At 33.1% G+C, this 24,810-nt stretch overlaps 3 protein-coding genes across 3 annotated transcripts; 2 read left to right on the plus strand and 1 right to left on the minus strand.

The window, feature by feature from the left end:
* The first annotated feature begins 580 nt into the window (after nt 1–580).
* LOC143577581 (proline transporter 2-like) lies at nt 581–2,681 on the plus strand. The gene is made up of 6 exons (XM_077061371.1): nt 581–900; nt 1,004–1,228; nt 1,553–1,647; nt 1,713–1,899; nt 2,367–2,491; nt 2,667–2,681. The coding sequence occupies exons 1-6, from the start codon at nt 786–788 to the stop codon at nt 2,679–2,681; spliced, it is 762 nt and encodes a 253-aa protein (XP_076917486.1). The 5' UTR covers nt 581–785.
* Nucleotides 2,682–3,832: 1,151 nt separating this feature from the next.
* On the plus strand, nt 3,833–4,448 carry LOC143577582 (protein MHF2 homolog; the record flags this gene model as incomplete). The annotated part of the gene is made up of 4 exons (XM_077061372.1): nt 3,833–3,883; nt 3,992–4,031; nt 4,109–4,162; nt 4,250–4,448. Coding segments are annotated over 4 exons (249 nt in total), but the record flags the coding sequence as incomplete, so codon positions are not given.
* Nucleotides 4,449–4,570: 122 nt separating this feature from the next.
* LOC143577577 (protein SIEVE ELEMENT OCCLUSION B-like) lies at nt 4,571–9,239 on the minus strand. The gene is made up of 7 exons (XM_077061368.1): nt 8,964–9,239; nt 8,258–8,380; nt 7,420–7,868; nt 6,794–6,903; nt 6,552–6,694; nt 5,982–6,470; nt 4,571–5,355 (listed from the first exon to the last, which is right to left on the minus strand). Exons 1-7 carry the CDS (start codon nt 9,171–9,173, stop codon nt 4,738–4,740), a joined length of 2,142 nt encoding a protein of 713 aa, XP_076917483.1. The 5' UTR covers nt 9,174–9,239; the 3' UTR covers nt 4,571–4,737.
* Between the last annotated feature and the right edge of the window lie 15,571 nt (nt 9,240–24,810).

Below are 24,810 nucleotides of genomic sequence, written 5' to 3' on the forward strand. Positions count from 1 at the left end.
AAATACTTAAACTTAACATAGTAACCAAAACACATAATCATATCAAAATAATGTTTTGGTGTTCGAAATCCACAAACTTCAAGTGTTTCACGAGAAGCAATCTTCAATTTCTTCATTCTTCAAGGAATTTAAATTGACACACACACACACACTATTAAACAGACGTTATCAGACGGACATTACCAGACGTTCACGAACACTATTGAACGAACGAAACCTTTGTCTGTATTCGTCCGTTAAGCTTACCGAACAAAACTTTTTGTCCGTGTCCGGTTCATATAGTAAACAGACGAACATAAACGAACTTTCTATCATACGAACAACCGATATACCCCGAACGTCTGGTTAATCAATTATTTATGTTTGTTGGAGATTTGTTGAAAATATATGAGGTAAGAAATCAGTTCAAAATTTTCATAGAAAAATGGCGTATTTTCTAGTAGAATCAACTGATTTGTATTGCACTTTAGCATTATATATCGTTTTATATTGGCAGGGTAATTTATCACAAGCCAAAATATAAATCGCCGTTCACAACAACACCACAAAAAAAAAATTATAAATCAAAAGGAGGCACCTACACCGGTTAAATTCAACAATATTTTAATCAAAGAAACATTAACGGTCAAAATCATCTAGTCTTTTAGTCACCGGGGAAACCAAATTACTAATTAAATAATAATTGGCAGGCCTAAGTAAAAAATCAACCTTAAATTCATAACTTTCTACAACTACCTACCATAATGGTTCTTACATTTTCTGAATCTTGAATTTTGTTTATAACAATGGACTCAGAAGCAAACAGCGCCGGCAGATCACTACAAGTCGAACCCACAAGTCCACTAAAAGGCGGTCCTGGTCCAGTTAAAGATCTAGAATCGGCCCACACCATCGACCATGGTCATGTTCACTTAGCCATAGAGTTATATACTTATATTATCAATTATTTCATTTGTGTTCATTAATGAATAGTCATGAATATCCATTCACTTGTACATTGCAGACTCGTTTGGTCAAGTTGGTTTACTGCTAATAACAAGTTTCAACTGTGGATACATATTAAGCTTTTCAAACCTGATGTTGGTGCCTCTAGGATGGACCTGGGGCATTACTAGCTTGATAGTTGTGGGGCTATTTACGGCCTACGCTAACTGGCTCTTATCTGAATTTCATTTTGTCGATGGAAAACGTTTTATTAGATACCGAGATCTTATGGGCTATCTTTTTGGTTAGTTATTTCTGTCCATTCTTACGGTGGATTGTCACACAACTTTGAACTTAAACTAAAATTATGTCACACAACTTTGAACTTAAACTAAAATTATGTCCTTTTGCTAGTATGAGTTTGTGAACAATAAATGGATGAGCTCCATTTAGTAAAATAAACTTCACCCATTCCCCTCCTAAACAATATTAATATTTTCTAATACTTTGACCAATTTGAGATAAAAATGCAATTTTAAAGTTAGAGGTTTGAAATTATTGTCACTTATACTTGAACCAACTACCTTAATATTAATATTTTCTAATAGTATGTTTTCAACTTGTAAAGGGAGGGAAATGTATTATGTAACCTGGGTTCTTCAGTTTTCGATCCTTCTTCTCGGGAACATGGGGTTCTTACTTCTTGGAGGGAAAGCCCTTAAGGTATTATCACTGTGATTAATTTGAAACAATGCTTGGTCAAACGTAACGGTAGTTAATGGTTGCAGGAAATCAATTCAGAATTTAGTGATTCACCTTTGAGACTACAATGTTTCATAGTGATAACCGGTGTTGCCTACTTTGTATTCGCACTTTTGGTTCCTACGTTGTCATCAATGAGAAGATGGTTAGGAATTTCTGTGGTTCTAACCTTCACTTATATTATGATTCTTCTTGTGGTACTATTTCGAGATGGTAGGTGTCATCTTTTTTGCTATGTAAGGAGTCTAGTGTAAATTCTTAACTAGTTTTCAAGGTTGGGTAATCCCTAAAAACTACTAAAGGAACTTTAAGCTCAACCTAACATGACCCAAACAAAAAAAAAACCACATATATAGTGTTAACCTGAACCCTTTGCCTACTTTATCAGATCTACTTTGATCATTTGGATTTCCTTAAACGAGACGTTTAGCTTCCTACACTACGATGAAATTCAGGAAGTATATATAATGGGTGTGTCTAAACGCACCCCCTTTACATACCCCCCTTGTGAGAGGGATAATTGGGGTTTACCCACAAGTTTGTGAGAAGGGCGTACGTTTAGTAGCACCCTAAATAAAGTCCTACCTAAGTTAAATGTTAGCCTTTTGGTTACAAGTGTACATTTTATTATGTTAATGTTTGATGCTCTTTTGGATTGCTATGTTGATATTCTCTTAAAGGAAGATCAAACAAAGACAGAAATTATGACATTAGCGGAAGCAACTTCTCCAAAGTGATGAACGGTTTTGGTGCGATATCAGCCATTATTGTTTGCAACACAAGTGGTATACTACCAGAACTACAGGTAAACATATATCCATATTAAAAGGTGATTTTGAGATAACACTAACTCTTATAAATGTGTAAAGACATGTTCGCTTGTATAAGCGAACAATCCATTCTTACGGTGGATTGTCTTTATTTACCGACGTATCCAAATTATAAAGTTTTAATACATAATACAAATTCAAGCTATACAGGTGCATAATAATTAGACACAACAAAATTAAAAATTGACTATAAAACAACAAAAATAAAGGAAAAAGCCCTTACCAAGAATCGATCCTGCGTGGAAGTGGTATAAAGAACCAGGACATAACAGTAAATTAAAACACCACGCCGGCATACACAGATGTTTTATATATATATATATATATATATATATTTAATATTCAATTATGTAAATATATAATATCTAAAATTATTAAACGGAGGTCTTAATTTTTTGGTGGGCCTCAAGCATTAGCTTTAGCCAACTCCACTATTGGGCTGGCCTTGGGGTCAAGATGGGGTTTGAGAAATATTAGGGTTGTTTAGATGAGCTTTTAAATCTTAATTATTTGCTTATTTCAAAAACGTTTTTGCTTTTCAAAAATCAAATAAGCATGTTTGAAAAGCTCACCCCCTAGTTTGGGTCATAATATGTCATTTATAAAAAAACATCAATTTGGTCCTAGTCAAAATAAGTTTCGGTCAAAATGAAGTTGGATTGAAATGAATCGTTTTAGAAAGAAAATACAAATTTAATTTCACCTGTTAGTGTTTTGAAAACTCAACATATCTTTTAGCCGGTCATTTTATTGATCATACTAGTTGAAATGATGTTAAACTTAAATATATAACTAGTAATTTAAAATTTTATAAGTTCAAAAAATATATTGGTTTAAAATCCAGAAATTTCTTATTGCATTTATCATCTCAAGTGGCGCAAAGACGTGAAGAACAAATGCTATTATTTTGGCAAAATCTTGACACAAATATTTTCCAAACGAAAATAAAAACAAAAAGATATGGGGTTGAGAGGCTCGAGCTCTCGACCTCAGGATCACTCTATTGCTCAGATACTCATGAGTTATCTTAATATTACCCGTAAAGTCGTTTCTGTTAATTGTTTATTAACCGATTCATTAAGATCCATCGTTGTGCTCCCATGGAGACCAATTTCGATCAGGTAGAATAGAACCCTAACCTCATTACCATACATTTTGTGATGTTTTGATCAGTTCTTCTTAATGTATATATGAAACTAACAGGATGTGATTAATGCAATATTCAAATTCGTTTGGAGCAAGAAGGCAATCGGTAATTACTAATTAATAATAACTTCTTCATTCATTTACTGCATTTTGCACTTACTCAACTCAATTCCGTTTCTGATCGCGCGAAGATTGAAGACGCCGATACTTCCAAGGCTGAGGTCAAACACATCCAATTTCTTACCTATTATTATTATTATTATTATTATTATTATTATTATCTCTTATTATTATTGCTTTTAAGTAACTGATTCCATTTTGCATTGCAGGAACGACCAGGAACCTCGAAGAAGAACCGGCATACTTCCGGTAACCATAAACCCTAATTAATATCTTCTAGCTGTTGATGTGACTTCAAATTACAATCTACTGTTGGTGCACTGCAGCTAATCCGAATGCTGTGAGGCTAAGTTGTAAATTACTTAGGCTATTTGTTACTGGTACATTATTGGAGAGATTATCACATTTTAACCACTATTTGTTGTTTCATTTTCTTATGAAGGTTATTTTTATTGTTGTTAATGCAGAAGCGGTCCAACGAGCTGCTACTATTGCCGAAGCTGAAGGTGGAGACAAGATTGAAGTGACGCACCTTGAAAGAGTACTTCCTCAGTTACTTCTAGATTTTTAAGGTACTACCGAATGCGAGCTTGTTATATTTTATGATTTGCAGTCTTGATACAATAGTACTTGTCATTGCATCTTTTGTTGGAGTGTTCTTTTACAGTAGTTTTTGATATAATGGTGCATATAGTGGGATAATATTAGAATGTCATGCACTTCTTTAAACTTAATAAAGGGAAAGCAAGCTGCTACCAGTCTTGTACATTGAGTAGAAATAAGAAATTAAGAATAAATAGCACACTGTTAATACTTATTTAAAACAATGAACCAGTGTTACATATGTAGCATCACCTCCTCACTGGTCCAAATACTGAAACAGAAACAAGTCAACAGCTAACAAACAAACATGATTTAAAACTTAATTGGAACAACAACTGAATGATCAATCTCCTTAATCGGTACAACAACGGTACATTAAGAATTTCTCCATAGTCCGACCGCATTCTGAACAAACCACCACCTCGGGAATCCCACCACTAATCCCAGGAAGTATGAGCCGGTTGCAATGGTGAGGTGTATGCAGTTTACTCAAGTAGGTGTTTAAAGCCGGGACAAAACCGTTCTCCTGGGCATCTCCTTTCCAATTATCGTACTCAGTTAAACTCGTTATCGCCAATTCCGAATTTGCCCTCGCTATCTCGCTTGATCCTTTGCATATCAAAGCCCACCCTTTATCGCTCCCATCAAAGCTCATCATGGTCATAACCTCTTTCATGATCGGGTCGTCTTCAAAACTTTTTCCTTGATGAATCTTGGAGTACAACATGCTTTCAAGGCGGGTCCAAAAGTACCACACGGATGTGGGGTCAGGCCACGTGTGACTTAGTTTCTCTGCACTGATTGCTGTACCTATTTTCCTTATTCTCTCTTTGTTTCCACTTTTTCCCACATAAACCATCTCCAATGGGATACCTGCGGTTTTAGCAGTTTTTGATAATATCGTTGTAAATTTCCTGATCCATTCTAGATCATCTCCCCCATATAAGCATATGCATTTGTCTTCATCAATCTAGCAATGTACATTAGTTAATATGATTAATTGAGGGTTGTAAACGAACCAAACATTCAGCGAACCATTCAGCTAATAAACGAGTGGACCTTAACAAGGAGTTTGTTCGATTAATTAAATGAGTGGACATGATAAAATGCCGCATTTGTTCCTTTATGTTCGTGCACATTTGATATTGTGTTTGTATAAGTTTGTTTGTTTATGTTTGTTCACTAAAGGCCTTTTATATTTTGTATTTTCTAGTTTTTTTATCCAAACATTTAAACTTTTTTATATTTTTTAATTTTATTATTTTACTAACTTAACTCACTAGCCCTAAGTTCGCTTCTCTCACAATCTCGGTTTCCTCTCATTTTTAAATTAATATATTTTTGCTTCTGTTTATTTGTGTTCGTTTGAAAAGTTAACGGACACAAACAAATCCATTTCCTTAACGAACAAACACGAATATGAAATTTGGTACAGTTATTTGCTCGTGAACTGTCCATTTGTCTGATAAAAGCTTAACGAACGAAAACGAACAAGGCCTCGTTCGGTTTGGTTCTGTTCGCTTCGTTTACAGCTCTAATGATTATTAATTTTAACTAAACTAATAAAGTGCAACTAAGTAAAGTAAATTAACTTACCCAACGTAGTATATATTGGTCAATGTGGTCAACCAATAACTCTAGTTTCCAAGATTCTTCCTTCCATAACGCGTCCTCTTTCATGCTAGTAAAAGGATAAGCAACATTCCTCCAAATCCAGACCATGTGGAATGCGTTTAATGATGTCACGCGCCCCTGTGGATCTAACGCGACCAAAATTGGTTTTTTTTCAAAATGCCACACTTGTTTGATGTACTTGATGACAGCTGGCTCTAGCAATGTAGGATGATGCAACATATGCCATGTCATCATTGATTGAAGCTGCTCAAGCTTGTGTTGATGTGATTGTGAATCATTCCATGTCCTCAGATTGTCCACAACCGGGACCCACACGACTTCATAATGAAGATCTGGTTGGATTCTAGAGTCTTTGTAGATATGAGTGAGAACTAGAATCTCTTCATGGGAGATATCTAGGTCTGATATTAATAGTAACACAGTCTTTCTCCTTAACACATCAACATTAACCTGTTTTAATCAATTAGTTAGTTGATGAATTCTAATTGAAGATCTAAATTCTAAATTAATAAAGGGTATTCAAAACTAAACCCTTGTTTTTGTTGAGCCATCAAGAAGTGGATGGATGTCATCCTTGGCACAAAACAAAGCCTTGAGAATCTTCAGGTTGTCTAAGTGAGGCACTTCAAAGATTCGCACGAGCATGAGATAATATTCATCATGTTGCTTCTCCTCTGTAGCAACATAATGTATGAACATTAACTCATTTTTTTTAGTATTTTTAGGACAATTATAATCTAAAAGTTAAAACTACAAAAAAAAATGTAATTAACCTATGTGTTGCATGCAAAGAAGGAGTAGTCCTTTAAGGTGCTCATGAATATTCTGAACCTTGTGAGCCAAGCTTGAAAGTTCCCATGCCTCAGAGGTAGCCGAGATGTGCCTGCATTTATGCTTTTATCATATAATGCATGATATGTTGCTCATAATTTTCACATATATAGCTTTAAATTTACGTTTGCACAACAAAAAATTACAAATTTATATAAAACAATTACATTCTTATAGTAAAATCTTATGTTAGTTTCCTTTTTAGTTTTATATTTTGGCAGAAGCTACCCAACCAATTTAATTTATTACATAAAATACATTTTAGAAAAATAAAAGATTTAAACAAGTTCACGGGGTTGACCTGAAACTGATCTGAACCCGTTTATGCCAAACCCATGAATTTCTTGTTAGGTTCGTGTCGTGTCAGAAATTCACACCTCTAGTTATAGGATATGGTGTTTGAATGTGTTTTTGTTGTTTAAAGCTTTAATAATCGGATAAATACACATTGTTGTGAAGACTGATGGGTGTAAAAGCCCCTCAAATTAGGTTAAAAGAAGGGTAATTTGGTCATTTAACTTTAGCTCTTGATAATAAAAAACTAAAGAGAGAAATTTATAAAACTTACTCGTAATTCATGCCTAAAAGGCTTGTTAGCTGAGAAACACAAGCCACCATACTCTTGATGGCCCAATAAACTGCAGTGGGAGCATGAGTCAAAGCTGTTGACTTTGGTGGTATGTCATCTTGGAGATACTGATAAGGCAAGTTCTTGAATGCAATGATACATTTGGTGACATCCAACATAACCTTAATAAGGTTATTAACAGCATCAAACCGAGGTTTGATTGATTTGTAATGTTCCATGATGTTTGGCAACTGTTTAAGCAACGCTACCGATTTAGCAAGCGGATTGGTGGCGAATAGTTGAGCCACGAGCCAAAACTCTCCAAAGTTTACCGCAAACGCTGCTAATGAGATTACCACTTTGGCTTCCCATGGGTAGCTCGATAATATGTTGAGAATTGCCATTGTTGATGCATGCGCGTCTAGTCCACCTGAGCACTTGCAAGAAAACTGCCAATAAAAGTATTAAGTAGTCTTGTTACTAGAAAGTAGAAATAGTGGTTTCAAGGATGTTTAGAGAAGTTGCACTATTTCAATAATCATTTAAGAGGTTTCTGGTTTCTATTCATAAGTATTAAACTTTGGTTAACTTAACAAACCGTTTGGGTCTTGTTACTAGAAAGTAGAAATAGTGGTTTCAAGGATGTTTAGAGAAGTTGCACTATTTCAATAATCATTTAAGAGGTTTCTGGTTTCTATTCATAAGTATTAAACTTTGGTTAACTTAACAAACCGTTTGGGCAGGATAAAACATAACCTGAATCGACCCAATATTTAGTAAACGGGCTGGAATCGCTACAATTAATTATCAATATATTGTAATTTACATACATACTAACCTCACAAGAAATTTTATGGATGACATGAGCCAATCCATCCGGGAACCCATCAAAATCTTCAAAGCTAGAGAAATCAGCCTTCTCTTCTCCAACCAATGCATCAATATGCCCATTTTGTATGCCCTACAGTCATAATAGATAAATTCTTTTTTTTCTTAAATAAAGTGGCTTAGGTGGTTGTATGCATAAAACATACACATCTGGGAACTTTCAACCGGATTGACTTGTTCTTTCTGTTTGACCTAGGGGTGACAATTTTTGACACAACACAAAATAATCATGTTTTAGGTTGGCATATGTAACCTGTTTTTTAAGTGGGTCGTGTTTGAGTTGACCTATTTAATTTAACGGGCTGTGTTTGGGTTGAATTGTTTAACCTATTTAGTTAAACAGGTCGACCCACCAACTTATTTATGACCCGTTTAACCCATCTTTCACAACTCACTAGTCCGATTAAAATGTTTACAACTTCAATATTAGATAAATGGTAAAACGGGTTGTGTTCGGATACACAAGGTTAAGTTTGTGCGCGATAGAGTTGATGTTTTTGACACAAATAAAACATACATGTCACATTCGGGTTGAACAATTTAATCTGTCAACCCGACAAGATTGACACCCCTAATCTGACCTGTTGCAGATCAAACAGGTCAAATTGCCACTTTTACAAAAAAAAAAGCATCTAAGATGAATAAAATTTACATACATTAATAACCCCATCAATGTTTGCGGGAATGGCCCGTCGGAGCGTTTCTTCAATGATACTAAGAATGGGCCCCAACTCAACATCACGCCCATCGGGTGAGTGGGTCCCAACAACTTGCTTCATCATTGCATTGTCATCAGTGGAACTGAACATTCGGCGGTCCTTCTTAACCGCATCCTTCTTGACAACCATCTGCTGTTGCTGCTGCATTTTTGGGCTGCTGACTCAGACCGTTTGGGCTCAAAGCAAGTGATAAGCTTGGTGTGTGGTTTTATGATTACGCTATGCGTAGGCAATATATAATGATGTAAAAAGATGGGGAATATTTGAAAGTGACAATTGGATTAAGTACCTTACTTGCATGTAGGTGTTAACCCTCAAAAGTAAAGCCTATGTTTCTCTGGATAAGCATTTTGAAACTGGGGGCCCCTATACAGTTAAGCCATGTTTAGGATTCTCTTATGCTGGTGTTTCTACTTAGGATAGAATAAATGACTATTAGATTCATAAAATTAGAGTGAACTTTTGGATGCTGTGATGACATCATGGGTGTGATGACATCATGGCGTGGCGGAGTGGGTGTGTCTGCGTGTTAGGTAATGAGTCAAAATGTTTTAGTACGGGTTGGGTTGACCCGGCCCACAAACTGTTTTTGATTCTCTATTTCTGATTTTCTTATTAATAATCTCGATGTGTAAAATATGATTGCAAAACTACCTGCACCTTTGTCATGGATGTGGCTTGAACCAACTTTGACATGTTAGTTGTAAAACACTAAAACATGACTCAAATTGACACACTTGTTATTAAATGGGTCGAAGTTGTCATGGAATACACAAACAAACATGTAACTCGACATTCTTGTCTCGCCACTATATACCCAACTCCGTGTAAGTACTTTTCAATTTCGAAGAACCTGTTAATCCCATGGTCTAGACCTAATTAAGTCTGTCAAACCTGTTTCTTGACCTTATGATTATCGGTGTAAAAAGGTTGTTTCCAATCTCCATGTTAAAGGTAGATCCACATTCTCACTCATGTATGTATACATTTGCCGGGTGTGATGTTTTAATAATATGGGTGGGTCTATCCGACGTAATTCGACCCATTTTGAGTTGTGGCAAGCTCTTAAAATTTTATTGTCACCAAACTAAACATGCATATCAAAGTAACCGTGTTAATCCAAGTTTTTTTTTGAACGGAACATATTGGATAAGTTGGCAATTGCAATCCTTGGTAATTCTATGGTATGGTATACATAAACCCTTGAAACTGATCAAACAACAGGAATCAAAACAAACCAACTACTTTGAACAATGTAAAATTTTATACCGGTTCATTTATGGTTTTGTTTTGACGGTCCAACCAACATTTTTGTACTTGAAGCTAACCGTATAAATCTCACTGACCATTTAATTTTTTTTTTAAATATATTCAGTTATGTTTGTGTGTTATATTCAGTGTTTACTTTTTGATACAAAGTTACAAACTAACAAAAAATATGCTCGGACCATAAAAAAAGAATCTCGAACATCTAAAATCAGCTAGTTTGGATAGTTAGCAGTCCAAATTTTCTTTTAAATTTAATTTTACCAAAAATCAGTTGAACATTTATATAAGTTTATTTTAACTCTTTCTTTCCTCTATAATATTACCAATTCAGCATCGACAGGATCAAGAAGCTTGAAAAAAACCGGCGAGATGTCATGTCCAATCAAATGGTCCGGTTTAGACCATGTGTAGTCATAAAGCTCCACTATCAGGGGTTATGCGCCACGTGACGCCCAGTCAGAGTTATGGTTTTGTACAAAAACAGGCTGTAGTCATAACTCTCCACTACCAGGGGTTATGCGCCACGTGGCGCCCAGTCATTATAAATTTTATTTGTTTTTTTAAATACTAAATCATTTAAATAAATTAACATAAAATTAAAAATTACATTAAACTTCCAAATAAAAAATACATTAAACTAAATTAAAAAGAAAAATCAAATTAAAATAAAAAAACATAAATAATACTAATAAAACTAAAACTCATTTATATTTTTCTAAAATTTTCACTCGTCGATTGGCTTTTAGAGATTGGACTATCGGGTCGTCTTCGGATAGCTCGTTTGATAAAATCTCGATGTCTTTGTCCATCTCATTCCTTCGAAGTAGGTCGACTGCGTCCAAATTTACTTGAAGTCGTTGGGTTCCAAGTTGGTGTAAATCTTGGAGTCGAGAGTTCATTAATTGGAATTGGCTTTCCAATTCGGGATTCGAACCCGTTGCCGACGACGAACCGGCCCCTTTCCCCTTTCCTTTGCCTTTGGTTCTTCTACCCCCCCGGCCGAGGCATGTCGGTAGTATTCACGGGGTCATTATCGCTTAAGTTGAAGTTTCGAGCGTCGGAACGGGGCGTGTCTGGATCAACCGAAGACGATTTTTAGACTTTTTTTTACGCGGACCACCTTCGGCTTCGGCTTCGGCTTCGGCATCCAACACCAAGCCCCATTTTGGGTGAAACCTCAAGAGGTCTTTCCAAATGCCAAAGTAGTTGAAGGTCCCGCCGACCTGAAACTCAACCAACGCGTTATCCATGACTTCCGCGTCTGAGACACCGCTACTCCTAGTTCGATTCATCCGAGAGAAAACCGTATGGAAAGCCATGCATTTGGTGTTTATGTCGCCCCATTTCGACAGTAACGAATCTTTTTCTCGACGCGAGTCCCCGCCAAGGTTGTGAAACCTCTCTATAATTTTGTGCCAAAATACCCCCATTTTTTGATAGTTCGCTAAAAAATAAAACATTACAAGTTTAATGTTTGTTATAAGAAATTTAAAAAAATATATATGCATTTTAAAAACCTACCGCATTTGGCATCTTCCGATATCTGGCACCAAGCACGAGCACATAGTACGCACTCGTCGATACTCCACGCTATCACCGTCTTTTTAACCCGATGTTCGCCGGCGGGCTTCTTTGCGTGTTTTTTCGAACGTCCGCGTTGGCTCGAACCGCCTACGGTCTCCGGGACGGGTTGTGTCTCCGGCACGAACTCGACCTCGGGTTGGGTCTCCGGGGCGGGTTGGGAACCCGAACCGGCAAAAATGTTCGCCGTCGGGTTTTGGAAACCGGGCACCACGTTTGGCATAGAGTTTTGTAGATATTGAAAGTAGGCGGCCATTTGCGGGTCAAACATTTGCGGGACGGGTACGGTTGGCGTCGGGACGGAAGATTGGTTCGGTTGTGGATTTTGGTTGCCTTGACGGGCATATTGGCCGAAACCGAGAATATTTTGGTTGTTGTTTGGAAACATGATGGTAGAAATATTAGTGTAAAAGATATAAATTGGTATAGAAGTGGAAGGAGTGTGTTAAAAAAAATGAGTTTGGTTTGTTTATATAGTATAAATATAATTAATATAATTTATTTATTTTTTTAAATTCCCAACGGCTCCAAACCCACCCACCCACCCACCCAACGGCTATTTTTTTTATTTCTGTGCCAACCCCCGCGTTTTGTATACAACGCAGCCAAAAACAAGCTTCACATAACGCACGGGGGCGGTGTACCCCCGCGTTTTCGTCACATAACGCAGTGACAACGTTGTCACTACGGGTGTTCTTAGGTTTATAAACTTTTCCACTAAACCACTCAAACCCGATGCTTGTGTTAAAAACTAAGATAAAATATAGAAAAGGACACACATGATTATCATGACAATGGAGCTTTAGTTTTAATATATAATAGACATCAAATCATTGTTTCTTTTGCTCTCTTAATCTCCCCATAAAGCGAAAGGGGGAAATGGTGAATAAAGCCGATTAGTATCTAGTTTGGTTGTTAGAACAGGTGTAGTAGATGATTGGATGGAGTACCTGCATAGACGTTTTACGTAGTATCAAGTCATGTTATCATAGGGGCTTTATGACAAAGAAAAATGTGTAGTGAATCCTTTTCAATTATTACCTTATTATTATTATTATTATTATTATTATTATTTTTGTTTGATAAAAATAAAATAAATAAAATTTATTAAATATATATATATCTATCTCTTCTAATAAAAGCCTACAACTTTTGCCACTTGTTAATACCATAGCCCTCCTCACCTTTTTTCAACCAATTTTCATATATGGTCCTTATCTTTCAAGTCATTTCAATATATGACATTAAAATTATTGGTTTATTCCAACTAAATCGTTACTACATATAATAAGTATTCTTCATATGGATTGACAAAAGACGATTAGTCATTAGTGTTTATTATGGTTTATATTAAAAATAATAAACAATAAACATTCGATTCATAATATGTTTCGATTCATAATATGTGGAATGAGAACAATCAACTTGGACTAAATCCTAATAACGTCAGCGGCTAAGGCTTAACCTTTAATACCTAAAAATACACATGATTTTAAAACTAAAAGTTTTCAGGTTGACCCGAAACCTAGAATTCGGACCCAAGAACCAACCCGAATTACTTTGGTTCAGGTTTTTGGTTAGTATTTTCTTGGATTCGAGTTTCTCGGGTCGGGTTAGTTTGGGTTCAGGTATGGGTTTCTTGGGTTGGGTTTCATGTTACGGGTAAAAGTGACAGCCCTACTTTCAACGATTATATATAAGAATCACTCAATTCACTTTATGCAACTTTAAATCTTATAATATTCTTCTAACTCAGAATAATCACTATTATTTGAATATGGTTTTAATGTTAGTATGTATTTTTTATTTTCCTGACAATTACATTCATATAAAACAAACAAATGATTTTGTTATATTTAAATTTTCAGTTTTTATTTTGCATGATTATACAATTTTTAATTGTAAAATATAAAGTTAATTAAAACATTTGTCATACACAGAATATTGATAATAACAAATTTATCATGATCAATCAATTTCAAATCGTAAAGATTCTAAGGATAATTATATCAAAGTTCAGGTATATGGTTTTTGAGATAATCATGTTTTTTTATAAACATGAGCAGATATTATCAAATGACATGATATTTTATGTGTATGAATATTTTTTTATTAGTATCATAGATATATATTATCATTTATCTAGAGTTGGTATATACTTGGAGAACCTTTTTTGTCACACGGACAATTATATATGGCTATATTAAAAGTTATAAGCAGTCATATATGTTACTTAATTAATAGCTACAAGCAGACATGGACTAAATATTTTGATTTTTGATAAACAATGTATACCTGTTAATAAAATCACAAATGTAGTGTAAAAGGAAGTTTATACCTATTTGTAACATATTTGTGTAATCTTAGTTATGTAATTTATGTAATTTTAATTTACTTATAATTGTATTACAATATATAATTAATTTCTTGAATGTATTTCACTTAATGGTCAAAGTTTAAAATTTTTAACAATACACATGCCTCAAACTAGTATTCTAATAAAAGACTATAATTTTTGTCACTTGTCAATCTCATAGTCATACTCACTTTTTTTCAACCAATTTAATATATAGTCCTTATCTTTTAAAGCATTTCAATATATGAATAGAAGTTTGTTTTTATTAAATGTAAATACTAACTGATTCATTCATCAACATTAATGGTGAAATAAAGAATATCAAAACTGAAGTTGCAGACTTGTTAGAATAAAATTTGAAAGTCACAGGTAATTGCAAATTAAAAATATAAAAGTGCATCATTGTCGAAGAATTTGGATATGTATGGTAAACTACAAATTGTTTTTAAGTTGTGATTCGAGCATCAGTGCATAATTTTTTATATAAGATTGATTTCAAATTTGGATTTAAAATTTTCTCATATATATTTAACTCAGGAAATGTGTATTTTCTTAATTTTCTACAAAAATTTTGTATAAATATTGTAAACATTGAGAATACCTATTATATATATCTTGGTGTTTAACATTATATCATTGAAGTTGAATATTATAATTATAATTCATATGTATAACATTTTACTATATGAACTATCTGTTATCTATTTATACGACTTTTTTGTGTAGATAAAGGGTTTTAGCAATAAGAAGGTCAATATTTAGTTTTCAATATTTTATTCCATAACTCAGACCAAAATGCCTAAGAAACATATGTTTTATGACTTGATTTAATTTTTTTATACATTTAAATATATTTAATTTAGTATGGCATTAGAACCTTAACTCTATTTACAATTTAGTATTTCTATATCATTGGCTCTTCTTATTTATATTGATGTATATCTAACCTGTTCTATTTTTTTTATCTTTTCGTAGAAATATTCCGCATAGCCTAGTCTATATCCACAGCTGACGCAACTCCGTCTCAGTGCTACTTAATTAATTCATTAATGGCTAAACTTTTTCATAATCTGAGCTTTCCTTAACCAGTTGACCTTACTTCGTAACCTTAGCCTCTCTTTCTTTATAGTTCGACTAAGTGACTCCGTGACCGAAACCTAGCCTTATAAGATAAATTACTTAATTAAAAGCATTTAATATATTAAACCAAAAAATTGTTTCAATCCCATTCTATTATTTTCGTTTTCCAAAAATCATTTAGGATATTGAAAAATAGAATATCGTTTTCACAAGTTATTTACATAATGTCAATATTATATTAACTTATTTAATTTATTTTTATATAAATACAAAGAATTGAGGTTATGTTAGTGTTAAATGTTGGTTAGTACATAATTAATGTGTTTATTATAGTTTATATTCTAAATAATAAACATTAAACATTCGATTCATAATATGAAATGAGAACAATCGACTTGGACTAAATCCTGATAACGCCAGCGACTAAGGCTTAGCCTTTAATACCTACACATATATATGATTTTAAAACTAAAAGTTTATTCGGGTTGACCCGAAACCTAGAATTCAGACCCAATAACCAACCCGAATTACTTCGGTTCAGGTTCGAGTTAGTATTTTCTTAGGTTCGAGTTCCTCGAGTCGGGTTAGTTTGGGTTCGAGTATGGGTTTTCTTGGGTTGAATTTCAGGTTACGGGTAAAAGTGACATCCCTACTTTCAACTATTATAAATAAAAATCACTACCGTCATTTTATGAAACTTTAAATCTTCTAATATCCTTCTGACTCCGAATAATCACTATTAATTGAACATAGTTTTAAATTGTAATGTAAATTGTAATTGTATCAACAATATATGATCAATTTGTTGACTATAGTTCACTTAATGGTTAAAGTTTAAATTTTTTATCAATTATCCGTTTAATACACGGACCTCAAACTAGTATAACATAAATTAGTCATGACCCTGTGTTTCCGTAAAATCTATAAACATAAAATGTTTTTAAGAGGTTCATAAATAATACAAAAACTTAAAATACTTTAAAAAACATAAATGCCAAATGGGTTGGGTTTTAGTAATTTTTTTAAAGACCCAACCATTTGCATACTTACAGTCTTTTTTTTTATAATTCTTTTTATTACAGTCATTTTGTTTTACGAGTCATCCGTCAACCGTTAGATCGTATTTGACTGTATTACTATCACTAAGATATTTTTTATTGTTATAATGTTAATGTCGTTTAAATAAATTAGCTTATATATTTTTTTACTCGTTAAACCTACGGGTCTTTTTATTTCGGCATGGTCGAGGTATACAAAATCTCATAGCCTATCGTGTTTGAAATTAGGGTTGTTCACGAACCGAACGAGAGAATGCTCATACTTGGTTTGGTTTGAAAGCGAGTCGAATCGAGCGGATTGAATTTAGAGAAACGAACGATATCTTTTTGCTTGGACTTGGTTTTGGCTGAAACCGAGCGGCTTGGTTTTGCTTGATTTCGTACAAAGTTTTCAATTTTAAATTTCTAAAACTTCAAAATATCATTAATTCAAGACTTTCAACTCTAAATTGTCTAAACTTCCAACTTTAAAATGTGTAAAACTCAAAGTTAACAACAAAACATATATAAAACGAGCGGTTAAGGTTTAAATTTGAACTTTGAATTCAACACAAAAGAGAAAAAAAATTAAAAACTTTAAAAAATAGTATACTTTTATATATATACATAAAGTTTATATATAAACTAATAAATACAAAAATAATTCGAGCAAAAAGAACCGAACCAAACCGAGCGAGACTTTGCTCGTGCTTGGATTGTTTTTAAACCGAACCGAGCTGAACGGCTCACTTCCAAACTGAGCCAAAATCGAACGAGCATTTTTCGAATAATTTTCGAGCAGACGACGAACGAACGACAAGCAGTTTAAACATCTCTATTTAAAATGCTTATAAATATGTATATGCATTTTTGAAACTCGTGTTTTCACTCAATAATCCATCACATTAAATGTATCAAGCTTTTTATGAACTATTTAACATTTTACACATCAAAATATTGTCAAATCTTCCATTTGCTTTATGCATGTATCACCGTAAAACTATTTGTAACGGGACAACGATCCTTGCCAGAGGGTTTTATCAAAACAGGGTGAGGGAAAAAAATATTTACTAAAATGGATAATTTAAAAACTATTTATCAAAATGGGTATTTTCTTAAAAATTCTATCTTCTTCCTTGTAATCTTATCGGGCCATTGGATAAAAAAGGTTTTATAATTAAGAAAGGCTAAGAAAAAGTTTTTAATAAATTTGTAACATTTTTTTGTACTATTATATTTTTTTATTAAAAGTTATTAATTTGTATAATTTTAACTCACGTCTCTGTAAACTAAGTTATTGCTACTTTATTTTTTTTATTTCTTTCTAAATTTTATATAGTAATAATAATGATATCTTAATTTCTTTTATATTATTTTGCGTAAAAACAAATTACGTTATTAATACAATACCTTTTGATCATGTTTATAAAAAAAATCTGAATATAGACTTTATTATTATTTCAAAACATTGTTTTAGTTAAAGAAGAATTTTATTTTATATAAGCATAGTGAACCCAATTAATTGTGAAAATGTTTTTTGTTAGGACTCATGTATGATAAAACCCGAAACATATAAATAAAAAACATTAAACCGGGCTTGTGTTTGACACAATTCCCTTATACAGATTCGTGGTATGTTCCTACGGTACGCCGGTTCGAAGCATCAGCAGCGTACTGCCAGACTCGATCACTTGACTGAAACGAAACCTTAATGATGTTGCAGCGGAGAGGAAGAGAGAGCTGAGTGTTTGGTGTGGTAGACCTGATGCATTGGTCCTGGTTTAATAGCCACAAAACCATAACTCGAACTCATTACTGAATAATGACCATTAAAGCGTAATAAAATTCAAATAATGATTATTAGTGCGTGCAGCAGTTGAAACCGAAAATAATAATAATCATCATCATCACGCGGGCCTGGGTTTTCGGAGCTGCATTCGTGTCCGCATGACGTGCCGGTGCGCACGAGTTCGAAGAATTTATATTTTAGAAACCCAAATTTGCTTCACCAACCCTCGCGCGGTTAGGATTTGTGATAAAACATATTTAAAGCTTCAAATGACTAGTAAAGACTATACCTTATAACTCACTCTTCTTTTTGTTCACAACCCGATGTGGGACAAACTTTCACCACTTTTCTATTTATGACATTCATTCACACACTTACACTTAAAACTTCCAACATTTTTTTTCATGTAGTAAACTATATGAGTGTTGCTATGTCGGTAACGTATGAACCGAAACGATTTCTGGCCAAACAACAACAATGTCGGTATTCGTTTTTGGTAGTATCACTTTTGGTTTTTTCTTTTGATTCATTTAACAAGTGCTAGTAACGCAAAGATCTTAGTCGATAACCAAATTTCCCACCGGCAATATTTTGCTAGTTATTTTGTTAATGTCGTTATGAAAAAAGAGTTATTTAGGAAATACTAAATACCAAAAAGGGAATATTTTAATTATCATATAATTTTCCCTATATTATGTTATAAATGTGATGCATCTTTTTTAACTATTCATTAATCTCTTCGATTGCCGTTAGAAATATCTTCAATGATTTCTTTATAGAATTACATTTTTTATTCGTGTTCATTTTCTAAAGTTTGTTGAACAACCCAAGAAAAAAAAACTCTAAAGTTACATATAAAATAAATATAAAAATTAAAAACATAAATCTTTATACAAATATTTCTTAAAAAAATAAAAAAGTATTTAAAAAAACTAAAATTGTTCTATTTAATAAGCGTTTTTTTAATAAGTTACATAACGTTTGTAACAGAGTATTATGCATTTAAAATTTTCCTTCGATTTAATATCATGATCCAATTAAATATTTTATTAGAATTCCTTTCTTAGATTTTTTTTAAATAACATTTTTTAAAAAATACAAAACATTTTTATTAGGGCAATTTCATGTATACCCTTAAAAACATTGAAAATATCATATATAGCTATGCAAAACTAAAAATATCATATATGTCCTTGCAAAGTTATTATTATATCATACTAGTAAGAACCCTCGCGATGCGGCGGCGAACGGCAATTTATAACACAATACTCGTTTGTTGTTAGTTTCATAATCATTTCGTGATATATTATATAGTACTTATATTGATCGTCTTATTCATAGTACCGGTGTGGTTTACCTATACCTTAAGAGTTATGAATCAATAAGCATCTTGCATAATCTTACAGAGCACTCAGAGTATAAAACATCTTTCTTGTCAATGGACTTTTTATAGCTCATACTAGTTGTGTGCATTTGCATATTATTACGACAATTGAATTCCATTTTGTTGCATTATGATTGTTTGACTTTTAAAAATCGCAGTTGATCAAACTTTTATGCATTTTAACACATGAGTGCAAGTGCATTTTTTGTTAACTTTGCCATGTATTGGTCGCACATATTGCAAAATAAATTTGGTCACAAATATTTAAGGGATAAATTTTAATAATTTTGTTTAAACCTGCAAGAGGGAATGCGTCTACTTTTATACCCTAGACTCTCCCGGCTAAAGGTGCACAAATCAGGTTTTTTTTATAATACTCAGTTTCAGGTATGGAACTGGGTTTGGGTAAGATCAGATTTAGAGAAATCTAGTAGGGTTCGAGATTTCGGGAAGGGTATGATCGGGTTCAGGTATAACTGAGTATTGGAACCATGTATGTGTCTACATATGAATGGGGTATTAATACGCGGTTTTGAATTTGTAATTTTATACATATTTAATTTCTCTAAAAACATTTGCCTTTTAATTTATAAAAATAATTAAAAACCATGAATTCACTAAAAACAAATTATTTACTTTTATAATATGTATTTTAAAAAATTTAAACATAAAAGTTGTGAAATAATCATAAAAATATTATATACAAACTATTGTATTATTTCGGGTATTAAAAAATTGGTATCGGGGTTTAACCGGGTATGGGTATAGCCATGTATAGGGTATGACCGGTTCCAGGTATAAATCAGGCACGGTTCCGGGTACGGGACTCTATCCATATCCTACATGTTGGGTTGGTTCTGGTTTCGGGTATAAAAACACCGGTCCCGGGCACTTTTTTGGGGTCCAGTTCCGATTATGGTTTTTTATGCACCTCTACCCCCAGCTTTAAAGATTATTACCTTTTCTATACACAGCCTAGCCGTAAATTATGATTATGAATATATATGGCTTATCTGTTCTAAAATGAAGTTTCACATCTTTAAATACTATTAAAGCAAAATCAATTGTCCACATGTCCTTCTACTAGCCTTTGCACATACGCATTTCAGTCACCAAGTTTCCATTCTCAGATTATCTATTATGCTGCCACGTGTCCTCTTGATACAATCACCCTATATTTAAAACCTTAACAATTCATAATTTTTTACCCTAAACATATTTTCCTCTCTTTCTCTATTAGCCAGATCTCCTTTCACCCTCTCATATATTTCGGCTACTCTAGATCTAGATTTGTATTAATCGTTTTCCGGTAAGTTTATATTTTTATAATAAACTTCCGATTGTTGATATATGTATTTCCAGCAACATTATATTTTCTTCTGGTTATTGTTTCCTCTAACCTTTTTATCTTTATTTTCATTGTTAACTAATTTTATTAAAATCAGTTTAGGTTGTAAATCAAAAACGGCGATGAAGCTTATATGTGGACGTGTTTACGTTTTTCCGGTTAGTTTTTCCGTTAAGTTTTTCCGGTTATGTGTTATACCTATAACAATGGTTGTTTTATATTTATTTTAAGTTTTATATTTTTCTTTTCTCTCATATATTCCGGCTAATCTAGATCTAGATTTGTATTAATCATTTTCCGGTAAGTTTATATTTTATAATAAACTTCCGAATGTTGATATAAGTATTTCCGGCGACATTATATTTTCTTCCGGTTATTGTTTTCTCTAACCTTTTTATCTTTATTTTCATTGTTAAATAAATAAAAAACGCTGATGAAGCTAATATGTGGACGTATTTACATTTTTCCGGTTATGTGTTATACCTATAACAATGGTTGTTTTATATTTATTTGAAGTTTTATATTTTTCTTTCCTGTGTTTTTGTTGTAACATCCCGAAATTTCAAATATTAATATTTTACATTGATTTGTTATGGCGGAAAAGTTTACTTGAGATAGTAAATAAATAATAAAAATAATAATAAAGAAGGAAAGATTAGTAGGCTAATTAGATGAGATTAATGATGGACTAAAAAGGAAAGATGGGCTTTAGGACCATGGGCTTAAGGGAATATAAATACCCCATTAAACCCTAAATCTTTCCATTTCCATCCATCTAATCCATTTTACACCACAAAACACACACACCCTCCCTAGTCACGGCCACAAGAGGAAGGAGAGGATCCAAAGGCCGGCCGAGCTAAACCTTAGTAAATCCTTGATATACAACCACATACAAGATTGTAGTTCATAGCCAAGGAAAGCCGTAACCTAAAAAAAGGTATGTTCTTTACATTTAAAGGTTACGTTTTTATGAACGCTTTGCCATAAAACTTAACCCTAGAGTAGAACGGGTCTAGATGTTTCATAAAAATGCAAACTTGATGATTTAAAAGGGACAAAATGGACTCATGGGTATATACGGTTCATAAAGGAAACCCTAGATCTAGCCTAGAACCTTTTAAATCTATAAAGGTTTAAGCTTTATACCTAAAACGGGTTGGATCTAGGTGATGTATTAATATTAGGTGTGTAACCGTTAGGAAATGTGGTAAAAGTGGTTAAAAATCATGATATGGACAGTTAACGGTTAACTGGGTTAGGTAAGAAAGTGAAAGAAATAGGAAAATGGGGACTGGGAGCATCAGGCAAGGGTCTTCAGTCAAACCGAGCTTCCGGTTGAGTTCTCGGTGTCCAATATGGAATTCTCAGCCAACCCACGTTCTCGGCCAACCCGTGTTCTCGGCCAAATATGGGATTTTGGTCAACAAGAGATCTCGGTCAAACAGGGGATTTCGGTCAAGAATGGGTTCTTGGCCAATATGGTTCTCTACCAAGAGTTCTCGGCCACTTGGTTTTTGTATGGTTTGGGCCTGAGTCCAGTTGGGTCCAGACAATAGACAGTTGGGCCTGAATTAACTAAGCCCATATGGTGCTAAGCCCACATTCCAAGTTAAAACAAAGTTAGCCCATTATCATGAACTAAACAAACAAGCCCAACTTAGAAAGTACGTTGGTTAGCAAAAATACCAACTTAATCAATTATACGGTTAATTAACAAACATATATATATATATACAGTTAGCCGTGCACAATTAAGGAAGGGGATAACGATTAACGGCGAACGCAACAGGATCCAGCTGAGTTTCTAGCCCCATTCCTTGTTATGTTTTCGGGGCTGTGTGCATACTTGATGTGATTAGTTAATACACTTACCTTAAGTGGTAAGTGTATGCCTATTATGATATATGTGGAAGATATGAATGAATGCTTGATGGTACATGAACGATCTTCGGATATTGCATGTACCGTTCGGAGATAGTTTAAAAATGTGATTGTTTATACATGTTGTATGTATGATGTATGTATGCTATAGATTACGAGTATGTAAGAAAGTATATAAAAATGTATGAAAAGGAAAGGAAAGTATGATATGAAGGAATTGACGGTAAAGGGTGGCAGACCCTAATAATATATGTGAAGGAGGGTGGCAGACCCTAATAATATATGTGAAAAAGGGTGGCAGTCCCTAATAATATCTGTGAGGTTATAGGGCAAGAGGCTCTTTAAGGATGGCAGAACCTAATAATATATGTGAGGTTATAGGGCGAAAGGCTCTTTAAAATGTGTAAGTATGTATGTGAAGAAAGATAAAGTATGAAGTATGAAAGAAAGAAAGTATGAAAGTAAGAATGAAAGTATATGTACTTATGTATGTATGACAGAAAGTAAAGAAGGACAAGTATGTAATTTAAGAACGTATTGTATGTTACCTGTATTAAATAGAACTCACTCAGCGTAGCTACTTTTAATATGCACGCAGGTGAATAGATTGAGACAGTTAGCTTGAGGGAGACACATGGCAGAATTGGACGATTTTGGCATCTGAAGATTTTGTTATGATGTTTATCACTATATTTTACGTTATGCATTTAAAAGACAAGATTTTGGATGATTGTAACGAATGGTTTTAAGTTTTATTACTTCCGCGAAATGTTTTAATTAACTCTGATATAATGAACTGCGTTTATAAGTAAATCCAACGACCAAATGTGAGGCACCGGTAACGGGGCCTTACATTTGTTTTACATGTTGTTCTTCTAGGTTCTAAATAAAAATCACCTTCATCCATGGATAATATCATTATTTCGTTTTTCCGGTAAGACACATTTAAATTATCCAGTTATAAATTATAATTATAATCTTTCATAATATCAATGTTATAACAAAACTTTATTATTTCAAATTATTTACCCGATTGATTTACGGAATATTTTAGTTTACCTTATAAATCTAAATCTGAGATACCATAGTTATTATCATTATATTGTTTTTTTCCGGTAAGACATTAAATTTTTCTGATTATAAATTAAATATCAAATTTTCCATAATATCAACATTAATATTCCACTTTATAATTTCAGGTTAATGTCAGCTAATTTTCATGGATTGAGCATTACTTTATTAGATGTATTTTTTTTATATTGACGTATATTTCTTTTTTGAATATTCAATTATATTCATTATTTATAGGTAAAATAATATATTAATGTATATTGGAGATACCTTGATGTATATTTTTTTTTCCGGCGTGCCTTAGTATACATAAATTACAAATTTAAGTATCTCATTAATACAATTTATTGAGTTTGACTATCCTTATTAGTTAAAATAACTAATAAGAAAGATGCTTAATATCAAAGAACTTGTAAAAATGATTTTTGTAACTTAAATCTAACATTAAACATGTTTAAACAACTATTTTAACAAAACTAGTAAGCAAAAGTTCGGTTCACGGTTTGGACTATTTACGGTTAAATCGAGGTTAGTCTCTACAAACCCCCACCATAGAACTTCATAAATATGACAAACAAACTAAAAAGAGCATAAGTTAAACAAGATTAATATATGCAACAAGTTATATAAGTATATATATATCAAGGACCACGAAAGTCCTACATGAAGCCTTGCCTTACGAAGTCCGAAGCTTAACCAACCGGAGTCGGAGAAGCAACTACCAAAGGTAACAAGGGGTGTGTATTATATATATGTTGTGCCACCATAAACAAGTATTAATAAGACTACATAAGTAAAATCGAATGAAAGATGAAGCTTGGTTTGACATTTGGAAGTCAAACCTTCAAGAACTCATATATAAAACAACCTTGGATCTATGGAGAAATGAGAGAGTTTTTTGAGATGTAGCAAGTGTAAAAATGAAGGAGATGGGTGTATATATAGGGTAAGGGTCAAAGGCTTCTTTACAAGGTTCCTTTTATGT

Source organism: Bidens hawaiensis, unplaced genomic scaffold (genome assembly GCF_021521415.1).
Source record: "Bidens hawaiensis isolate Kalapana, Puna unplaced genomic scaffold, B.hawaiensis_p1.1 tig00028739_1, whole genome shotgun sequence".
NCBI classification, from domain to species: domain Eukaryota; kingdom Viridiplantae; phylum Streptophyta; class Magnoliopsida; order Asterales; family Asteraceae; genus Bidens; species Bidens hawaiensis.

Coding starts and splice junctions, on each gene's coding strand:
- LOC143577581 (XM_077061371.1), top strand. CDS start 786: ATGGACTCAGAAGCAAACAGCGCCGGCAGATCACTACAAGTCGAACCC. Junction 1,229..1,552: donor TCTTATGGGCTATCTTTTTG/GTTAGTTATTTC, acceptor CAACTTGTAAAG/GGAGGGAAATGTATTATGTA. Junction 1,900..2,366: donor TGTGGTACTATTTCGAGATG/GTAGGTGTCATC, acceptor ATTCTCTTAAAG/GAAGATCAAACAAAGACAGA.
- LOC143577577 (XM_077061368.1), bottom strand. CDS start 9,173: ATGCAGCAGCAACAGCAGATGGTTGTCAAGAAGGATGCGGTTAAGAAG. Junction 8,381..8,963: donor ACATTGATGGGGTTATTAAT/GTATGTAAATTT, acceptor TTATGACTGTAG/GGCATACAAAATGGGCATAT. Junction 6,471..6,551: donor ATGGCTCAACAAAAACAAGG/GTTTAGTTTTGA, acceptor TGATTAAAACAG/GTTAATGTTGATGTGTTAAG.